The sequence below is a fragment of the Amblyraja radiata genome, chromosome 14, assembly GCF_010909765.2.
Source record: "Amblyraja radiata isolate CabotCenter1 chromosome 14, sAmbRad1.1.pri, whole genome shotgun sequence".
NCBI lineage: Eukaryota > Metazoa > Chordata > Chondrichthyes > Rajiformes > Rajidae > Amblyraja > Amblyraja radiata.
In genome coordinates this window covers 9,461,565-9,483,519 of record NC_045969.1, presented here as the reverse complement: position 1 = coordinate 9,483,519, position 21,955 = coordinate 9,461,565, and the positions used below count along the sequence as shown (strand labels likewise).

At 44.5% G+C, this 21,955-nt stretch overlaps 1 protein-coding gene across 10 annotated transcripts in view; it reads right to left on the bottom strand.

Annotated features, from left to right (window-relative positions):
- Positions 1-21,955, bottom strand: part of erg (ETS transcription factor ERG) — a 218,023-nt gene that overhangs the window by 167,736 nt on the left and 28,332 nt on the right. For 8 of the 10 annotated variants that reach the window (XM_033032476.1, XM_033032473.1, XM_033032475.1 and 5 more), the window contains one exon: positions 154-243. The exons of the other annotated variants lie outside the window; for them this stretch is intronic. In XM_033032476.1, the coding sequence (XP_032888367.1) occupies positions 154-192 (39 nt within the window). In that variant the 5' untranslated portion in view covers positions 193-243. Of the gene's footprint in view, positions 1-153; positions 244-21,955 lie in introns of those variants that run through there. 10 annotated transcript variants of the gene reach the window in all.

Here is a 21,955-nt window from a genome sequence, read left to right as displayed (position 1 = left end):
GTGCTGTCTGACCTGCTGAGTGTTTTTTATGTCCTCTGCTACATTTCACCCCCCCCCCCCCCCCCCCCCCCCCCCCCCCCCCGAGCACCATCACCCCCACAGATTAGAGCATCACAGGCAGCAAACTCGCAGAAATGTATTTTACTGACTAACTTTGAAATGAGCCGCTGAGTCTGGGACAGTCTGAATCATGTCCTTTTCCTGGACTCCGGGGGTGTGGCAACAAGACACGACTCACAACTCCTGTGTACAAGGGGAGACAGATAGAATTAGAGCACTGGAGAGATGACACCCTCTGCATGTGCAAACAAACACACCGTGAATTGTGCGTGAGAACCCACTGGCCAAATATATTGTAAACCGACTTAATTACAGAAAGATATATTTACAATGGCCAGCAGCGAATGATGTCATTTACATTCTAGACTAACCTCTGCATGCTGAGTTTTCCAATTTCAAAAATAGACCAATGATGTCAGATGTTTTGATGAATGAATTATTTTCGGTTAAGGAGGTTGCCCTGTGATATTGTTTAATGCAGCGATGCAGATACATGAATGCCACAAACCATGGAGACAGAAACTCCGTTGATGCAATGTTCGGCAAATGGGCGGCATGGTGGTGCAGCGGTAGTTGCTGCCTTACAGCGCCAGAGACCCGGGTTCGATCTTGACTACTGGTCGATCTTGTCTGCACGGAATTTGTACGTTTGCCCCGTGACCTGCGTGGGTTTTCCCCGGGTGCTCCGGGTTCCTCCCACACTATAAATGCGTGCAGGTTTGTAGGTTAATAGGCTTGGTATAATTGTAAATTGTCCCTACTGTATGTAGGATAGTGTTAAAGTGCGAGGATCGCTGGTCAGCACGGACTCGGTGGGCCGAAGGGCCAGTTTCCACACTGTATTACTAAACCACACTAGTTCGGCGTTGTGAGTGTTGATTTAAACTATTCATGGCAAAGTATCCACAACCAAGCATGGTGAGGCTGTCATGGCCAGTCCAATGAAACATAATCCCCATTCGATATTTGCTCATCAAGATTTAATGACAATTCATTTAATGGCCAGATTTAATGGTCAATTAATGTCATCATTGCGGTTGAGTTGCTGCCTTACGACACTAGAGGCCTGGGTTTGGTCCTGACTACGGGTGCTGTCTGCATGGAGTTTGTATGTTCTCCCTGTGACCGTGGGTTTTCCACGGGCCCTCCGGTTACCTCCCACACTCCAAAGGCGTATAGGTTTGTAGGTAAATTGGCATTGGCAAAAATTGTACATTGTCCCTAGTGTGTAGGTAGGTGCTCATAGAAACATAGAAACATAGAAAATAGCTGCAGGAGTAGGCCATTCGGCCCTTCGAGCCTGCACCGCCATTCAATATGATCATGGCTGATCATCCAACTCAGTATCCTGTACCTGCCTTCTCTCCAGACCCCCTGATCCCTTTATCCACAAGGGCCACATCTAACTCCCTCTTAAATATAGCCAATGAACTGGCTGCAACTACTTTCTGTGTCAGAGAATTCCACAGATTCACCACTCTCTGTGTGCAAAATATTTTTCTCATCTCAGTCCTAAAAGATTTCCCCCTTATCCTTAAACTGCGACCCCTTGTTCTGGACTTCCCCAACATCGGGAACAATCTTCCTGCATCTAGCCTGTCCATCCCCTTTAAGAATGCGCGGGGATCGCTGGTCGGCACGGACTCGGTGGGCCGAAGGGCCTGTTTCCGCGCTGTATCTCTAAACTAACACTAAAGCTAAACCTAAACTAAATCTGATCATATCCATAAATGCAGCTTAACAACCTTTAGAACTGTTTACACCTCGTGGATAACCACATGCCATTATTACTGTTTTATATCGATATTATTAATAATAACATCAATTAATGTTTAAAGATTGATTGTCTTTAGAATGGATTAGAATAAAAAGATTAGGGTAGAAAGATAGGAAGCGTCGTGGACCATTCAGTTTCTCAAAGCTGTTCGTCTATCAGTTGTGTGTTCAAAATCATTTGACAAACAGCAAGGAAACTCTTCTAGTATCCTGCCGGATATGTATCAACAGAGTATATAAGAACTTGCAGTTTCATGTATTGTAATAGTGACTATACATATAAATCTTTATATACCTTTGACTGCCATGGCTATCTGGACTACACTTCTTCCCACCCTGCTTCCTGTAAGGACTCTATCCCTTACTCCCTATTCCTCCGTCTACGCCGCATCTGCAACCAGGTTCCAAACCAGGGCATCGGAGATGTCCTCATTCTCTAGGGAACGGGGGTTCCCCTCTTCAACTATAGATGAGACTCTCACCGGGATCTCTTCTATACCCCATGATTCTGCTCTCACTCGCCATCCCCCCACTCGTAACAAGGACAGAGTCCCCCCCCCCTTGTCCTCATCTTCCACCCTACCAGCCGTCACATACAACAGATAGTCATCCGACATTTTTGCCACCTCCGATGGGATCCCACCACTGGCCACATCTTCCCATCTCCTCCCCTTTCGGCTTTCCGCAGAGACCGTTCCCTCCGTAACTCCCTGGTCAATTTGTCCCTTCCCACCCAAACCACCCCCTCCCCTGGTATTTACCCTTGCAACCGCAGGAAATGCTACACTTGTCGCTTTACCTCCCCCCTTGACTCCATCCAAGGACCCAAGGAATCAGGTGAGACACAGGTTCACCGGCACCTCATCAAACCTCATCTATTGCATCCGCAGCTCTAGGTGTCAGCTGCTCTACATCGGTGAGACAAAGCGCAGGCTTGGCGATCGCTTTGCCCAACACCTCCGCTCGGTTCGCAATAACCAACCTGATCTCCCGGTGGCTCAGCACTTCAACTCCCCCTCCCATTCCGAATCCGACCTTTCTGTCCTGACCCTCCTCCATGGCCAGAGTGAGTCCTACCACAAATTGGAGGAGCAGCACCTCATATTTCGCTTGGGTAGTTTACACCCCAGCGGTATGAACATTGACTTCTCCAATTTCAGGTAGTCCTTCTTTCTCCCTCCTTCCCCTCCCCTTCCCAGCTCTCCCACAGCCCACTGCCTCTGCCTCTTCCTTTCTTCTTGCGCACCCCACCCCCCCCCCCACCCCCACATCAGTCTGAAGGTCTTGACCCGAAACATCACCTATTCCTTCGCTCCATAGATGCTGCCTCACCCGCTGAGTTTCTCCAGCATTTTTGTCTACCTTCGATTTTTCCAGCAACTGCAGTTCTTTCTTAAACACCTATAAATCATATCATTGCATGTGAAGAACTATGGATTGTTTTCAATGGCATAACATCAATACATGGGATCGGGTCATAGTCATAAAGAGATACAGCGTGGAATCCGGCCCTTCAGCATATCGACATCCGTCAACCATCCATTTTACACTAATCCCATGTTTTATTCTCCTCACATTTTCCTCAGCTCCCCCCCTCCCTCTATGGAGCGAAGGAAAAAGACAGCGTTTTGGGCCGAAACCCTTCTTCTAAATAAATATCTATATCTGATTACAATCAAGCCATCCACAGTGTACAGATACAGGAATTAGGGTATAACATTGTACGATAAAGCCCGGTAAAGTCCGATTGCAGATCGTTCAAAGGTCTCCAATGAGGTAGACAGCAGGTCAGGACCATACACTAGCAAGTGAGAGGATGGTTCAGTTGCCTGATAACAATTGGAAATAAAAACTGTCCCTGAATGTGGAGGTATGCGTTTTCAAACTTCTGTACCTCTTGTTTGATGGGAGAGGGGAGCAGAGGGAGTGACCTGGGTGAGACTGGTCCTTGGATGTGCTCACGGCTTTTGCCGAGGCAGTTTGAAGTGTAGGTGGAGTCCGTGCAATGGAAGGTCAGTTTGAGTGATGGTCTGGGCCTATGTCCACAACTCCTCCCTGGCCTCTCCTCTCTGACTATCCCACCTTATCTATATGCTGCCCCATGCTCTCAGAGCTCCATTAATAACAAGGGAGACACAAGAGACTGCAGATGTTGGAATCATGAGTGGTGGATGAACTCAGCATCTGCACAGGGAAATGGATAGCTAATGTTTCAGGTCAGGACTGATGGAGTAAAGGGGAGAGAGCAGGTAGAGAGAGATCGTAGTGTGGCAAAAACTGGCAAATGGTAGGTGGACTGAAATGCAGAGGGGTGATTAGCAGATGGGTGAGGATAGTAATAAAGGCTTGAAGTGAAATGGAGACAATGAGGTGTCAGATTGGGAAGGAACTATAGTGAAAAGTAAAGCTGGGTGAAGAATATGGATTGAAGGGGAAAGGCAGCATGGGAAAGAGGGGGGATAAAAGGAAAATGGGGGATTTGGAGTAAGATGAGGTGAGTGATAAACAGAAGTAGGAGGGGAAAGCGAATGGGGCAATGGAGGTCGTGGGAGAAGGGTGTATATACTCAGGGGGGTAGAGTGGAGGAAGACATGGGTAGGTGAGAAGGGGATCGAGAAGTTTACTTGAAGTTGGAGAAAATGGAGAAGCCACCCTTTGAATTCACCTATTTAGCATTCAGTGCCAATTTCTCCAGGAATGGGTTGTTGGTTCCCCATGTTGACTAAGAGCTTGGGTGACAGCTTAAAACATTTCATGATGATTACAATTAAACATTTTGGCTATCACAGCAGAATGCAGAAACGTTGCCCTTATGTAAATGACCCCACTGAAGAACCACAAGACTGCATAAACGCTTGAGGCATGCAGTCCATGTTTAATTTTCTTGCAATTTACCATTCATGCAAATGTTTTGTGTCAGGTTTTAGAAAAAAATAATCATAAGAATTAGAACAAAAGCCATTCATTTCCTATTCATTTCTCCTGACTTTGCATAGGCTGGCAACTTTAAGAGAAATATCCCCATCACATAAAAATGTGATCTAATTGGCCTTGAGTGGTAATTAGTTACAGAAACTGATCTACTTTAGCGTTTTGGATTACATAATGATACGCCTTGCAAACCATGCATCCCATGACTTAGTCTGAGCAGTACCACGAAAACCCACAATTATCTAAAAAGAATTAAACATTGGCAACGTTTCAAATATGCATTATGTGGAGACATTAAACATTTGATGGGATTTAAGTTATAAATCTAAGTACATTTAACAGTTACACAGTGCACACAATTCTATCAGCGTATGTAATGTTATACATCCATTTAAATTTCCAGCTATGAATGCCTGATATTTCACCCAAAACAATTTAAGTAGAAGCTTAATGTTAGTTGTGGAACTACAATTAGATTTATGTGAAAAAAATCTATTTGCTCAGGTGGATACTATAAGTACGGGAATAAGATTAACATATTTTTCATAGATCACTAAGTCATTTACCATGGATCAGGTGTGTAGGATCTCCACCATTTGCAGCTTTCCCTCCAAGCCACAGAGTATCCTGACTTGGAATCGATCAGCAGTCCTTCATTATTGTTGGTCACGATCATAGAAGTCTCTGCCCAACAATACTATACAAATCGAGAATGGTACTGAACCATCTACTTCATTGGAAACCCTCGGACTATCTTTAATTGGACTATACCTTGCACTAAACATGATTCCCTTTATCATGTATCTGCACACTGTGGATGGCTTGATGGTAATCATGTATAGTCTTTCCGCTGACTGGTTAGCATGCAACAAAAACCTTCCACTGTACCTTGGTACACTTGACAATAAGTGTAGGAAGGAACTGCAGGTGCGGATTTAAACCATGACACTAAACTAAACTAAACTAAACTAAAACTGTGACCAGAAGGACTGTTGCATCAATGCCCAGATCCAAAAATAAATATAAATGTAAACATTAAAATGCTGGAAATATTCAGCAGGTCAGACAGCATCAGTGGAAAGAGAAACAGAGACAACTCAAGTCCTCCAATCCGTGCAACATCCTGATGCGTTTCCCCTACATTCTCTCCAGTGCCACCACATATTTTCTATCGTGTGATGACCAGAACTACACACAATATTTTCAAGTGCAGTCCAATTTGCGTCTTGTCAAGTCGCAACATAAAGTCCCAACTTTTATATTTTATACCGAGACATATGAAAGCGAGCAAGTCACATGCTTCTTCACCACCCCACCTACCTACCTGTGTTACCACTTTCAGGGAATTATCTGTTTGAAGCTCAAGGTCCTTTCATACATCAACATCACCAACTTAGCACCATCCCTGGGAGTGCAGTGCACCTCGATGGTGGAGTGGGCCGCTGGAGGCCCTGTAACAGCCTGGGGCTCGGCTGGACCGGGCGGCGCTCCAAGTGGCCGAGTGCCTGGACCGGACGCGGCTTACAGCGGTGGAGCAGCGGTGGAGGACACCACAGCTACGCTTGGCCAGGCCGACCCTGCAACGCCGCCAGAACAACGGGCCTTCATGGTCAGGTTAAGAACTCGACACCTATAACTTGAAAATGGCGTCATAACGGGAAACTCTGTATACTGTCTTAGTGTACTACTGCTATACAATTGTACTGTATCTGAGATGCTTATCAAAGATGTACCTAAGTGCTTATGTATAGTGATACTTGTGCTGAACTGTATACAAAAATAAATTTCAATCTGTCCTGGTACATATGACAAATAAAGTGCCATTGTAAACCATTGGATAGCATTCACTGTTTATGTCATTCATTCATTCATCATCGTTGAAAACATTAGCGATGCAGTGGTGCTGGTTTCCAACAGGAACGGTGACAGACACACCACACATCTCTGTACTCCAGTTCCTGCGGACTTCCGCCACTGAATATACAGGACTTTGGAGTGTGTGATTTATTCCTTACAATGCTATGTACGACAGTGATCGCAACTTCTACTGAAGCGTGGATGGCCGTTGGCTCGCTAGAAGCTCATCCGCCCTTTGATAGGTCTTGTTTTTGGTCCTGCTGGGGGTCCACAGCCCCCTCCTCCCCTGGCAAACCAGGTGGGGGAGACGGTTTAGTCGCCGACTATCCGACCATGGAGCAGGTAGCACGGGATTGCATGGTACCCGTAGCGGGGGGAACCCCCCCCCCCCCCCCAACCTGACCTATCTCTATTTGACTTCATAAAGTGCAATTTCACTTTGTATTTTGCTCAAGATTCCAGAATTCACAGTGCCTTGATGTTCCCCATATGTGCCCATTTAAACGAGTCCTATTTGTTCACATTTGACCCATATGCATCTTGAAACCAAGCACATGTCCAAATGCCTTTTAAATGTTGTTATTGTCCCTGCCTCAACCCTTTGATCTGTTGAGTATCGCAGCATTTTATGTCCTTATTTCAGAATTCCAGTACCTGTAGCTTTTTTTTATACAGCTGTTGTCTTGAAAAACATCAACACTTCAACAGTTAAGAATGGCATTGCAGTCCTGAAGCAGGCACAGTCATCTTTTGCCATGTCCCTGTATCACCCCTGAGTATTGGAAGAATATCCATTGCTTCCCTATTTCATAAATCTCTAACGTATTTTTTTATAATATTGCTGCTTATAATGTTCATATATGAGATGCTCAATCACCCGTGCAATAAAGAATGAGTGGATCTACACCATTCAAAAAAGGCATTAAAATGTTATTTCAGACAAATCCTACTCAATCCTACTCCATGTATTCTGGGACTTGGAAGTTAAATGGCGCTGCGCCCATTCTTTAAGGCACTGCGTTGAAACCGAGACTCACAGAGTTTTCAATTCTAGCCCAGGAACACAAAGCTGTGAAGCTCCTCAGTCTTTCCTTTCGCCTCTAATCCATGCCAGCTGTTCAAACCCTAGTCTGAGGAGCGGCTTCTTGATGTACCTCGTGTTCCCGTCTATTATTCTTAATCTTGGCCATGTTGCACACCCTGGGCCTTCAGCTTTTCACTTCAACTACGCAGTTAAAAATAAAAAGCAGTATTCGCTTTGGCAGTGTCTTCCCCCAAATCAATTTCCATATTTTCCATTTTGCTGCTCAGGCAGACTGTGCAGCACGAAACTATTGTTGAATGTTAGAAGGATGCTGTAAAGCACATTGCTGCCCTACGAGGATTTCCAGCTGCTTTAAATCAATCAATTATCAATCATATTTTGCATAAAAATATCAAATAAGTCACAATGTTGTGCAGTTGATAAAGCCTTTTTCAACTCGTCAGAATCCAGCACCCTTTATATAATTTACGAACTTATCTCCAAAGTTGTATTTTTAGTCAATTATTCCATTCTTCTTTATCATGCTTTTTTTTCTTTTTTTAATTTCTCTTTCGTATTTTCTATCTATATAAAAAAAAATACTAGAAGCAGAGTTAATATCAATCGATAATATTAGTAATGTAGGAATGATATACATGAAATGTTTTTAATATATGTACCTGCCTCTAATAAAAAGATTATTAAAAAAAAAAAGAATCCACCATCCTAAATAAAACGTAAACCTACTCAATTATCGATCATATTTTGCATAAAAATATCAAATGTCACAATGCTGTGTAGTTAATAAATCATTTTTCGGTCAGGAAAAGGATTTATTCATCGGAATCCAATATACAACGGAAACTTACTCAATTATCAATCATATTTTTCAAATAAATATCAAATAAATCACAATGCTGTGTAGTAGATAAAGCCTTTTACAACTCGTCGGAATCCAGGGTGCAAAATAAAATGTAAACTTATTGTCTGTGTTTTATCATAATTCTAGTGTTGTTCTGAGATGGTTCTGCTGATATCATAAGTGATAGGACTAGAATTCGGCAATTCGGCCCATCAAGTCTACTCCGCCATTCAATCATGGCTGATCTATCTCTCCCTCCTAACCCCATTCTCCTGCCTTCTCCCCATAACCCCTGACACCCGTACTAATCAAGAATTAATACATATCAACAAACTATTTGTTCCCTGATATATTTTTCAATGGATTAAGGCATTGTAAAGGAAGAGTTACATTTACACCATGCCATCATATTTCCATCAATGCATCCCAAACTGTGGAAAGCAGGGACAGAAGTCCTTTTGCCTGTTCTTTCATTTAACTAAATCATGATTATTTCTGTCCCAGCTACATCTAATTCTGCATAGCGTTCACTGGTTCATATAAACTCTACTGAAAAATAATCATCGAATCACAAAATTGACCTTCAGCCTCAACAACCTATTGGGAGATAAATTTCCCAATTTCTACTACTACACATTATAGTTATTCCTGCCAGCAACCGGAAATGACCCAGCACTCATTTTAAAGCTCCTTTTCTGGCACCCAATACTTGAGGATTCAGTTAATCTCTCTTAATCTTACTTCATCAAATAGAGTCATAGGGTCATAGAGCGATACAGTGCGGAAACAGGCCCTTCGGCCCAACTTACCCACACCGGCCAACATGTCCCAGCTACACTAATCCCACCTGCTGCGTTTGGCCCATATGGCTCCAAACCTGTCCTATCCATGTACCTGTCTAACTGTTTCTTAAACGTTGGGATAGTCCCCGCCACAACTACCTCCTCTGGCAGCTCATTCCATATACCCACCACCCTTTGTGTGCTAAAGTTACCCCTCAGGTTCATTAAATCTTTTACCCCTCACCTTAAACCCATGTCCTCTGGTTCTTGATTCCAAAATTCCTACTCTGGGCATGAGACTCTGCATCTACCCAATCTATTCCTCTCATGATTTTATAAACTTATATAAGATCACCCCTCATCCCCCTGCACTCCAAGGAATATAGTTCTAGTCTGATCAACCTCTCCCTTTAGCTCAGGCTCTCGAGTCCTGGCAACATCCTGGCAACATCCTCGTAAAACTTCTCTGCACCCTTTCCAGCTTGTTGCAATCTTGTTGGGAGACATCTTGACTTCTCCTGTGAAATTTCCATTGCCGTCTGAAAGATCTTCAAACTCAAATTAATCCCTGACAGAAATTATATTGTCAGCATGCAACCCACTATGCTTATTCATAAACAGCCAGCTACCTCTGACTCCCTTATCCACATTTAACCCGTCTAGCTGATGAAAATATCAAGAATCCAATAAACAAACTTCTGAGGTGGGCAGTAGATACGGCTCATCATCATCAATCTGTTCAAAATCATCGCTGAATCTCAAAGTAGTCATACAGACTCGTCTGCTCTAGGGACCAACACTAATGGAGTAACCCAGCCACTGGGTAATGTACCTTCACCAGCAACTAACGTGCCCACATTTTGTCATTCTTTCTCACCTGATGCAGAGAGAACTGGTCTTACCCAACATGAGATGGACTTGGCAATTCGCCAATGCAAACGTGCCACTTGTATCCATCAATACCATTTAACGTCCAAACGTTTGTTTGGATCCAACAGCTCCTATTGATCCACTGCAAAGTGTCAATGCTATGCAACATTTAAGGAACAATTAGACGGGCACTTGGATAGGATAGGTTTAGAGGGATATGGGCCAAAAACAGGCAGGTGGGACTAGTGTAGGTGGGACATATTGGTCGGCATGGGCAAGTTAGGCAGAAGGGTCTGTTTCCACATTGCATGACTCTATGTGCTGCCTCTAGTTGGTTCTTTCTTATCCCCTATATACATAGCTTCCTTACTTCCATGCTCCCATCCATGTCCATTACTGCTTTCCATCACAGTCTGGCCTTTTCTGCGATCCTAGCCCTCATTTGGAACCACCTTACAAAATTGAAAGTCATTTCCATGATGGAGGCCATCCTATCAATCAATCAATCAATCAGATTTATTCATCACATACACAATAAAGTGCAATGAAATGAATCTTGCCAGCATCAGTACAATCAAAAAAAGAACACACGATACACAATTAAAAATATTTAAATTTTTTTTTTAACACAAACACCCACCACAGCATTCTTCACTGTGGTGGAAGGCACTAAGTACAGTCAGTCCTCCTCCATTGTTCCTCTGTGGTCAGGGCCATAAACCTCCGCAGTTGCCGCTGCGGGCGGCCAGATGTACAGGCCCTCTCGTCAGGACGGTAAGTCCTGAATCGGCACTTCCCTACCGGAGACCGCGGCTTCAGGATGTTATCGGCCACGGGCCAGCGGTCGGAGCTCTTCTCCAGCGATCCCTAGCGATGGGTCCCAGGCTCCGGACGCCACGCCCGCAGCTAGAAGCTCCGCAGACCACAGCTTCAGGCTGTAACAGTCCGAGGGCCAGTGATCGGAGCACTCCCTCCTGGCGACCCCGGCAAGGGCTCGCCCGCTCCGCTATGAAACGTCCACGCTGCGCCCACTGCGCCCGCAGCTGAAACTCCGGGCCCGACTCCAGGAAAGGCCGCACCAATCCATGGTGTTAGGCCGCGAGGGAGGCGACATGGAAAAAGTCACCTCTCCGTGGAAGAGGCGACCAAAAGCGGTTCCCCCCTAATCACCCACCTCACCACCCCCCACACAAGACACACCAAGAGACATTAAAACGCACATTTAGACACACTAAAAAAAATAAAAAATTTGATCAATAAATGCAATAAATCCAACAACCTCATCACAGTTCTCTCACCAATGTCTAGGTATCCATCAAACCCACAACACCAATTCAAAAAGGTTTTTTAAAAAGTACCTGTTTGCTTTCAAGTTGTTTAAGAAAGAACTGCAGATGCTGGAAAAAATCGAAGGTAGACAAAAAATGCTGGAGAAACTCAGCGGGTGAGGCAGCATCTATGGAGAGAGGGAATAGGCGACGTTTTGTGTCAGTCTCGACCCGAAACGTCGCCTACTCCTTCTCTCCATAGATGCTGCCTCACCAGCTGAGTTTCTCCAGCATTTTTTGTCTACCTCCTGTTTGCTTCCACCTTCAGTCTGACCACAATCACCACTTAAATGTATGACTTGTAGTGATCTGCGAGGGAACTGGTCCCTTGACAAGTTTCTACAACCCTCTAATAAGAGATTTCATCTGTGCTTTGTCACACAAATACACCTTTAACTTTTCATACAGAGTCGTAGCATTGCTCTCCTCCTCCCACAGATGGTTTAGATTTATTGGTCATGTGCACTCAGGTGCAGTGAAAAGCTTTTATTTGCATGCTATCCCATCACATTATTAATACAATACATGAATACAATAAGGCCAAAGACAAGTACAAAAGGTGGAGCAAAGAGAAACAACCAGAGAACAGAATATAGGTCGCAACATTGTAGCCTAACGGTTCTGGAGAAAAAGTCCAAAGTCCACGATGAGGTAGGTTGGAAGATCAGAACTGCACCCTAGCTTGGGGAAGGACCGTTCAGAAGTCTGATAGCAGAGCAGATGAAGCTGTTCTTGAGTCAAGTTTCGGCATCTTCTGCCCCACGGGATGGTGGTGAAGAAGGAATGATTATTGTTCTTCAAGAGTTCAAGAGTTTTATTGTCATGTGTCCCTGATAGGACAATGAAATTCTTGCTTTGCTTTAGCACACCAGAACATTTACTAGGCACGAATACTGAACAGATCAGTGTGTCCATATACCATTGCATAAATATATACACACATGAATAATTAAACAGATAAAGTGCAAATAAACAGATTATTGGCTATTAATATTCAGAGTTTTGTTCGAGCCGAGTTTAATAGCCTGATGGCTGTGGGGAAGAAATTATTTTTCTTCACCCTGCAGCTTGATTATACGATGTTACAGCAGGAACGCCTCTACCCTTTCCTTGCACAAGGCTGAGAATTCTCACTCTTTTCCTGTTCACCAACACATCTACCAGGACACCGCCTGCCAGCAATACCACCCTGGATAGACACAAAATGCTGGAGTAACTCAGCGGGACAGGCAGCATCCCTGGAGGGAAGGAATGGGTGACGTTTCCGGTCGAGACCCTTCTTCAGAAGAAGGCTCATGACCCGAAACGTCACCCATTCCTTCTATCCAGTGATGCTGCCGGTCCCACTGATTGACTCCAGCATTTTGTGTCTATTTTCGGTTTAATACCTACAGCAATACCACCCTGTCCAGATAATATAATACTTGTACGTTCTTCTATGTTGTACTTAAAAGTTAAGTAACAGGTACAGAGCTTCAAGACCAAATATTGTAAGGAAAACACGATCACCTGCTGTGACTAACTGCACTGGCTATTCCAACAATGTATCAAAAGTTATACCACTTGATACAGATGGTCCTTAAAAGATATAAACATCATGTCATCAACACTGAGCGGTTCATCTACGCCGACGACCTCTGTGTAACATCCCAAGAGAGTACGTTTGAAGCTGTAGAAGCGAATCTCACCTCAGCCCTAGATGAGCTACACCTCTACTACGAGCGCAACCACCTACACGCAAACCCTGCGAAGACCCAAGCCTGCTCGTTCCATCTCAGGAACCGGGAAGCAAACAGACCCCTTAACATCACATGGTCTGGAACACCTCTTGGGCACTGCACCAACCCTGCCTACCTCGGTGTAACACTGGATCGCACTCTCTCCTATAAGGAACACGTCAAAAACACCAAACTGAAAGTTAACTCCCGAAATAACATCCTCCGGAAGCTGACCAACTCCAAATGGGGAGCCACAGCACACACATTAAGATCTACTGCTCTGGCCCTGTGCTACTCCTCTGCGGAGTATGCGTGTCCTGTTTGGGAGAGATCATCCCATGCCAAGAAATTAGACCCAGCGTTGAATAACACCTGCCGCTCAATCACTGGCTGCTTGAAGCCCACCAACATAAACAACCTGCACCTCCTCGCTGGCATTGCCCCTGCTGATGTGAGACGGGAAGTCGCCAGCCGAGTAGAGATGACCAAGGCCACCAGTGATGAACGCCACCTCCTCTATGGACGTGTACCCCCGGCCCAACGGCTGAAGTCCAGGAGAAGCTTTCTCAGCCATGTCCAACCCCTAATAGCATCACGGGAAGAAACCAGACTCCAACTATGGACAGAAAGGCTTGAGGACGACCCCCCTCCTACTGACATGGGTATCCCTCCTTCTGAAGCCCTCCCTCCGGGCTCAGAAGCACCATGGGTCCAGTGGAAGACGCTCAACCGCCTGAGAAGAGGAACAGGGCGATCAAAAGCTGCCATGGCCAGATGGGGCTATGAAACTGGCCAAACTACCTGTGAATGTGGAGAAGAGGACCATACAATGCAGCACTGCCTTGTCTGCCCCCTACTACCCAACCAGTGCAGCTCAAAGGATCTTGCAGTGTTCAACAAAAACGCAAAGGACTGTGTAAAGGAATGGGAAACTGTCATATAGTCAACCAGCTTCAAAGACTCGAAAAGAAGAGAAGATCAACCAAATACCCAAGGTACCACCCAACTGAGTAACAGGAGCAGGAGCAGGAACAACTAGAGAGCAGTCCTGAGCTACAATCTACCTCACTGGAGACCCTCAGACTATCTTTAATCGGACTTTCCTGGACTTTATCTTGCACTAGAAGCTATTCACATTATTCCTGTGACAATATGCCTTCCCTCTCTCTCCATCCCTCCCCCTTCCCAGTTCTCCGACTAGTCTGACGGTCCTTGTTTACATTTTATCTCTGCTTTGTTGTCACCTTCTCCAAGCTAACAATGATCTATTCTACATGTTTCATGATCTCCGTCCCCTTTTTCTCATTTTCACACCTTACACTTCCTTATCTCTGGATCTCCCTCTCCCCTGACTCAGTCTGTAGAAGGGTCTCGACCCAAAATGTCACCCATTCCATCTATCCAGAGATGCTGCCTGTCCCGCTGAGTTACTCCAGCATTTTGTGTCTATCTTTGGTTTAAACCAGCACCTGCAGTTCCTTCCTGCAACATAGCTATCTAACTAACTGACTTGAGCAGTTAGTTAGCACAGAGTGAGGTGTAGGGACTGTTCCTGTGCTGTACTGTGTTATGCTCTTTGTTCTATGAATCAGCTTAAGTCCAGTAGTAGCTGGAAAGGGAATGTGCAGCGTTGTATTTCAGGCTTGAATGAAAGTTCCACATCTGGATTGCGTTTGGAGTTTTTTTTTCTATTTTGAGATACTGATTGTCCTGCTGTGCATTTTTGACATTTTCTGGGGAGCCTATTGGAAATAATTTCCCACCATCTCTTGAAATTTTCCCATTTCTCTTAAACCAAAACAACAATTATCTTTTTTTTTTGTTGCAAATCGCAGAACAGAGCAGAGTCATTTTCAGTGTGAAAGCTGAACAAGTTGTCTGCAAGCATACGTCTAGTGAAGCACAGTGGTGCAGCAGGTAGAGCTGCTGCCTCACAGCGCTACAGACCCGAGTTCGATTCTCACCTCAGGTGCTCTGTGTGTGTGGAATTTGCATATTTTTCCTCTCGCCATGTGAGTTTCCTCCGGGTGCTCCGGTTTCATCCCGCATCCCAAAGAGGCGATTTATAGATTATTTGGCCACTGTAACTTTTCTCTAATGCGTCAGGAGTGGATAAGAAAATGGGATAACATAGAACTAGTGTAAACGGGTGATCAATGGTCGGCATGGACTCGGTCGGCTGAAGGGCCTGTTTCCATGCTGTAGCTCAGAACCAAACCAAGTCAGATTCAAGGAATTGTATAGCCTTGCATGCTACCTTTATTTTGTCCCATTTCCATGTAAATGGTTCAAGTGATGGTGAATCACCAACCCTCTTTACTCCTCATTACAGTCTTTGCATTAAATTACTATATGTTCGCTGGGCTTTGACCCAAGTTCAGCCCAGAAATGGTTGCTGGTGCTAGGCTACTGGAACACTCCCGCCTGCTTTTCCAAACTTTCTCCCTGAACTACTACCACTGGGAAGAAGGTACAGGTGCCTGAAAACTGTAACATTCAGGTTCAGGAGCAGCTTCTTCCCTACAACCATCAGGCTATTAAACACTACAAGTTCCAAATAGACTCCAAACTATATAGACTTGGGGACATTATTTTTGCACTATTATTGTCTATTTATTTATCTATTTGTTTTTTATATATATAGCAAACTTTTTTTGTTTATTATGGGTTTTACAGATTACTATGTTACATATGGGGGAGGCACGGTGGCGTATTGCTGCCTTCCAGCGCACACACACACAAGCGCGCACACACACGCGCACACACGCACACACACACACACACACACACATGCACACGCGCACACACACACACGCACACACACACGCGCACACACACACGCGCACACGCACACACACGCACACACACACGCACACACGCACACACACACGAGCGCGCATACACACACGCATACATGAATACACACACACGTGCAAATACAAACAAGCGAAAGCACGCACACGCACACAAGCAAGTGCACACACACACACACACACACGCATACACAAACACACACACGCGCACGCACACACATGCGCGCATACACACACATGCGCGCATACACACACACATGCATTCACACACACACACACACACACACACACACACACACACACACACACACACAAGCATACACGCACACACGCACGCAAAGTCCCGGCGGGCCACGTACTGCCATACTTCAGTGCAGGCCTGGCTCATGCAACCAGGGGAGGGAAGCCACCGAGCCCCCACTCACCCCTGAAGACCGAGAGCTTGAGAGGAGGGTCAATGGAGGAAGGAACAATGGAGGACCCAGCATGGGGGTACCACTGTGAGGGAGGGGGAGAGGGGGGGGAAACAAAGGGGGACCTGGCGCGGGGATACTTTGTAACTTTAAGTGCCCTCTACCTGGCAACTATTCGCATACCTTGGGTACGCAGACAAAGAATTTCACTCTAACTTGTCACATGTGACAATAAAGTATTCAATCATTCATTCATTCAGGTGGAGGGAGACGGTGACAAAGGGCCGGTGAGCAGGAACCGGGGGGGGGGGGGGGTCTTACCTTCCACACCCTCAAGGTCAGCTGCCAGAGGCACCCTGGGGCATGCAGGTTAAAGATGGCTGAGCAAGGAGAGGGACGACGGTTCACGGCACAACCAGGTGGAGTAGACGACTGCAACAGGTCTCTATGGCCAGCTGCAGCTCGGACTGTGAAGTGGCATCAAAACCTGGCGACTCTTGCATATAGACTCAACGGGCTCTTTCCTTGTATCATATACTTATTCTACTTATATATGACAATAATGTTACTGGCCTGTATCCAATATACAATCACACTGTACTTTGGTGCACATGATAATAAAGGATACGCTTTGTACACCCGTACGCCTACACATACATACACACACGCACTCTCTCCATTTCACATTGCAACTCTCCCTTCATTTCCCTCTGACACTGGACCTTTCCCTTCTCTGCTGACCCTTCAATACTTCGGAAGTCATCACATCTGACCTTCCCTCTCTGCATGGCTTTCAGTTCTCATAACTCAGCCATCAGGCCTGTCAGCTCATTTGGGCGAACATGGCTCGGGATACTGGGCTGATATCAGCAACCTCAGGCCATGAGGGAATACCATGTGTGTGATCTTCAAATCTTCAATCTTCAAATCCCCACTCATACTTTCACAACAAGCCTGCAAGGTGGACAGAAGGAACTGCAGAAGCTACTTTATAAAAATAAGACACAAAGTGCTGGAATTACGCAGTGGGTCAGGCAACATTCCTGGTTCAATTGAACAGTGAAATTCAAATTGCATTGCTTACACTAGGCAGCACGGTGGCACAGTGGTAGTTGCTGTCTTACAGCGCCAGCTGTCCGTATGGAATTTATACGTTTTCCCCGTGACCTGCATGGGTTTACTCTGATAGCTCCAGTTTCCTCCCCACTCCAAAGACGTACAGATTTGTAGGCCCATTGGCTTCGGTGGAAATTTGTAAATAGGCCCTAGTGTGTTGTGTGTGCTTGTGTAACGGAGATCGCTGGTCGGCGCAGACTTGGTGTGCCGAAGGGCCTGTTTTCCATGGCGTATCTCTAAACTAAACTAAAAAAACTAACCATGCACATATTTTAGGTGCCATTCACACAAAGAAAAATTCCAAAGTCCGGTCCACATGCTGGAAGTACAGGTGACCATTAAACTGGGTCAAAACCATCTAATGTACATACACTAGAGCATAGCACTCATCCTCCTGCAAGTACACCATGCCATCCATCCCTAACATCGCTATTGACTAAGAAAGTTATGAATGGAATAAGCGCATTTGGAGAAAATAAATATTTTTCATTTCCCACTCTTGATGACTCATGCTTGTTGTAAGTACATTTTTGAGTTTGATTGCTATGTTGCCTTGTCCACGCTGAACATTTGAGAGGCATCAGGCCAATAACTACAATTCCAGTGATGCATCTCCCTCATATCCCACATGTCATTGGGACATTGGAAGCAACAGGCTAAAGAAAAACATCAGACTCAAGACAGAAACTTCGTGTGAGACAAATTTGTCTCAGTAATGTGGTTAGAACAAACATTTCTAATGGTCTTGAACAGTATGTTCGTTACTTTGTATGATTATTGCAACACTGGGAATTCGGAGCCCATGCCTTGTAATGTTAGAAGATAGAACATAGAACGTGGATCATAGAACACTACAGTGCAGGAACTGGCTCTTTGGCCCACAGTAACCATGCCAAGTTAAACTAATCTCCTCCGCCTGCGTATGATCTATATTCCTTCAATCCCTGCAATATCCATGTGTCTATCTAAAAGCCTCCACCACCACCCATGGCAGACATGGGGATTTTAATATATTTTGGTCGTTTAGGAATCTGATTTTTATTTTAGGATTCCTAAAGCAAAGGGTGGTATCAGTGAAAGTGATCAGTCACGAAATGTTGGATTCTTGTCAAAAATTAATCTGCTTAAAGAATGCTTGTGAAGAAAATCCTCTATACTTCAACGTTTGGGCATGACACTAGACCCTTGACAATGGAAATGATTCTAAACTGCTGCCTGATGTGTACAACAGGTCTCTCAATATTAGCTGGTTTTACCTTGCTGGCTTTACCTTGCACTGAGCGTTATTCCCTTATCATGTATCTACTGTAAATGGCTCGATTGTAATCATGTATTGTCTTTCTGCTGACTGGAAAGCTTACAACAAGAGCTTTTCCATAATACCTCGGTACACGTGACAATAAACTAAACTAAACTGAATTTTGGCAAAGGACAAAAAGTGTCCACGTGGCAGAAAGTCCATGAAGCAAAAACAAACAAAATAAATGTCTGTAATGTTTGTTAAAATGGAGCTGATTCAACCAAATAGACGAACCCAAGTAAGATGTAATAACAGTAGCTGAATAAGTTTAATTTAGTTTAAGTTAGTTTATTGTCAAGTGTACTGTGGAACAGTGAAAAGCTTTTGTTGCATGCAAACCAGTCAGTGGAAAGACAATACATGATTACAGTCGAGCCATCCACAGTGTACAGATAAATGATAAAGGGAATAGGTATTAAAAGATTATTTGGCAATTGTAAATGTATTGTATTGTAACAGTATTGTTACTGTGTAAATAGCAATTGTAATTATACAGTCATTGTAATTGTAACTGAGTTGTCGGAGAAAAATATATATTTTTTTAAAAGGCTGTCATTTTCTACCATGTATTCAGTCCACATGAATTACCCACCCAAACCACTCGACAGCCCAGTTTGACAATCTCTTTGACTAGGCTCACAACATCACATTGAGTTGCAATTGGTAGAACAAGCTTAAAGGTTGAAGGAGTTAGCCCTTTGACATGGCTTTTCCCACTGTTGTACGACTTCCTGCAACCGAGTTTCAAATCAACTGTGGCAATATCCGTCCCCATGCAAATATTTCAAGATGCATTTGGCAGCAAAGGATTTAATTTCTCTTCGATCTTAAAAAAAAAAGTATACACACAGTATTCATAAAATATATGCAATGGACCATGACCGCCAGGTTCAAGAACAGCTTCTTCCCATCAACTATCAACCTCTTGAACCACACTACACAACCCTAACCACAACCCTATTCGGCAATGATCTGCTGTGGTCTCTGTATACGTTGCACTCCATTTACCAGTTGTAGGAAGGAACTGCAGATGCTGGTTCAAACCGAAGATAGACACAAAATACTGGAGTAACTCAGCGGGAGAGGCAGCATCTCTGGATAGAAGGAATGGATGACAATTCAGGTCGAGACCCTTCTTCAGACTGCAGTCACCAATTCCTTCTATCCAGAGATGCTGCCTGTCCTGCTGAGTTACTGCAGCATTTTGTGTCTATATTCTCCATTTACCGGTCTGAAACTATGTAAAGCCAGGAATGCATCCATTCATGCCAGTTTCCTGCAGGTTGGCTTTAGTTAAAGAAGTCCTAGCTGGTGTACAGCACCTTAACGCTGCACTTATTTAATGTGTTGTTGTTAATAACAGAATATATGGGGGGATGATTAATAATTGTTGCCAACTAAATTACAGTACCAAATCTTCCCTGAAGGAAGAAAAACAAATCAGACATGCCTTCCTAGTCAGTCCTCTGCACTTCCCCTTGGCCTTAGGTGCAATGTTTCATATCAAGGGAAATTCCTTTTTCTCAAAACAAAGAGATTTCCTGGGGTGCAAAAAAGCAAAGTGGACTGAAACAATTCTTTGTGCGTTGAGCATCCAGCTGGGAGAGGTCGAAGCAGTATGTATGGAGGAAACCCGCTAACTCTTTCCAAATGGGCAACAGTCCATGCCAACAATTCATTGCTATTTAACCTGCTAATGGCATCACCATATCTACAGCATGTCTGGTCAACAGAATAGAAATGTTATTTAGAAACAGCACTGATTATTGTTTAGTTTAGGTTTATTATTATCACATGTGCCAAAGTACATGTGAAAAGCTTTGTTTTGCATGATATCCGAACAGATCAGATATACCAAACATCGATACAATCAGTTCAAACTCAAGGACAATAGATAGGGCAAAGGGGAAGATTCAGTTTGCTGAATATAGTTCTCAGCATTGTAGCGCATCAGTTCCTGAGACAAAGTCCAATGCTTCAATGGGCTAGAGGTGAATTGAACAGTACCCAACTTGTGGAAGGGCCATTCAGAAGCCTGATGACAGAGTGGAAGAAGCTGTTTACGCGCTAGAATAATGGATCAAAGTAGAATTTTCTCAGTGCCCATCTGTCTGGGACGTTTTTGACTCTGACACTAGCTTCAATATGAAAACCATTTTCCATTTCCCATATTAAAATCCTTCCATTGTTTCACTTAATCTACTTTACTTATCTTAGACACTAAATGCTGGAGTAACTCAACGGGTCAGGCAGCATCTCTGGAGAGAATGAATGGGTGATGTTTTGGGTCAAGACCCTTCTTCAGACCCAACCCTACCCACCAGTTGTGTCTGGACAAGAGCTACCCATTTTCTTTACCTCACTTGAATAAATTGGATACAAAAAGCTTAGGGGCGGCACAGGAGTAGATTTGCTGCCTTACAGCACCAGAGTTCCGGGTTTGATCCCGGCTATGCGTGCTGTCTGTCTATACATTCTCCCTGTGACTGCATACGTTTTCCCCGGGTGTTCCAGTTTCCTCCCACACTCCAAAGACATACAGATTTACAGGTTAATTGGCTTTGGTAAAAATTGTAAATTGTCCCTAGTGTGTAGGATAGTGCTAATGTACGGGGATCGCTGGTTGGCGCCGACTCGGTGGGCCTTATCTCTAAACAACACAAAACTAAACTGAACCTCTGACATTTGAGAGAAAACAATCCAAGTCTATCCAACGTCTCCCTGTAGCTGAAACCTTCTAATCCAGGCGGCATTCTGGAAGAACTTCCTCTGCACCTTATCCACAGCCTCCACATCTTTCCTGTAATGGGGCAACCAGAACTGCAAGCAACACTCCAAATGGGGGCTAACAAAAGTCCTAAAAAGCTGCATCTAAGTGTGAGTTTGAGAAAAACATTTTTCACACAGAGAGTGGTGAATCTCTGGAATTCTCAGCCACAGAAGGTAGTTGAGGCCAGTTCATTGGCTATATTTAAGAGGGAGTTAGACGTGGCCCTTGTGGCTAAAGGGATCAGCGGGTATGGAGAGAAGGCAGGTACAGGATACTGAGTTGGATGATCAGCCATGATCATATTGAATGGCGGTGCAGGCTCGAAGTGCCGAATG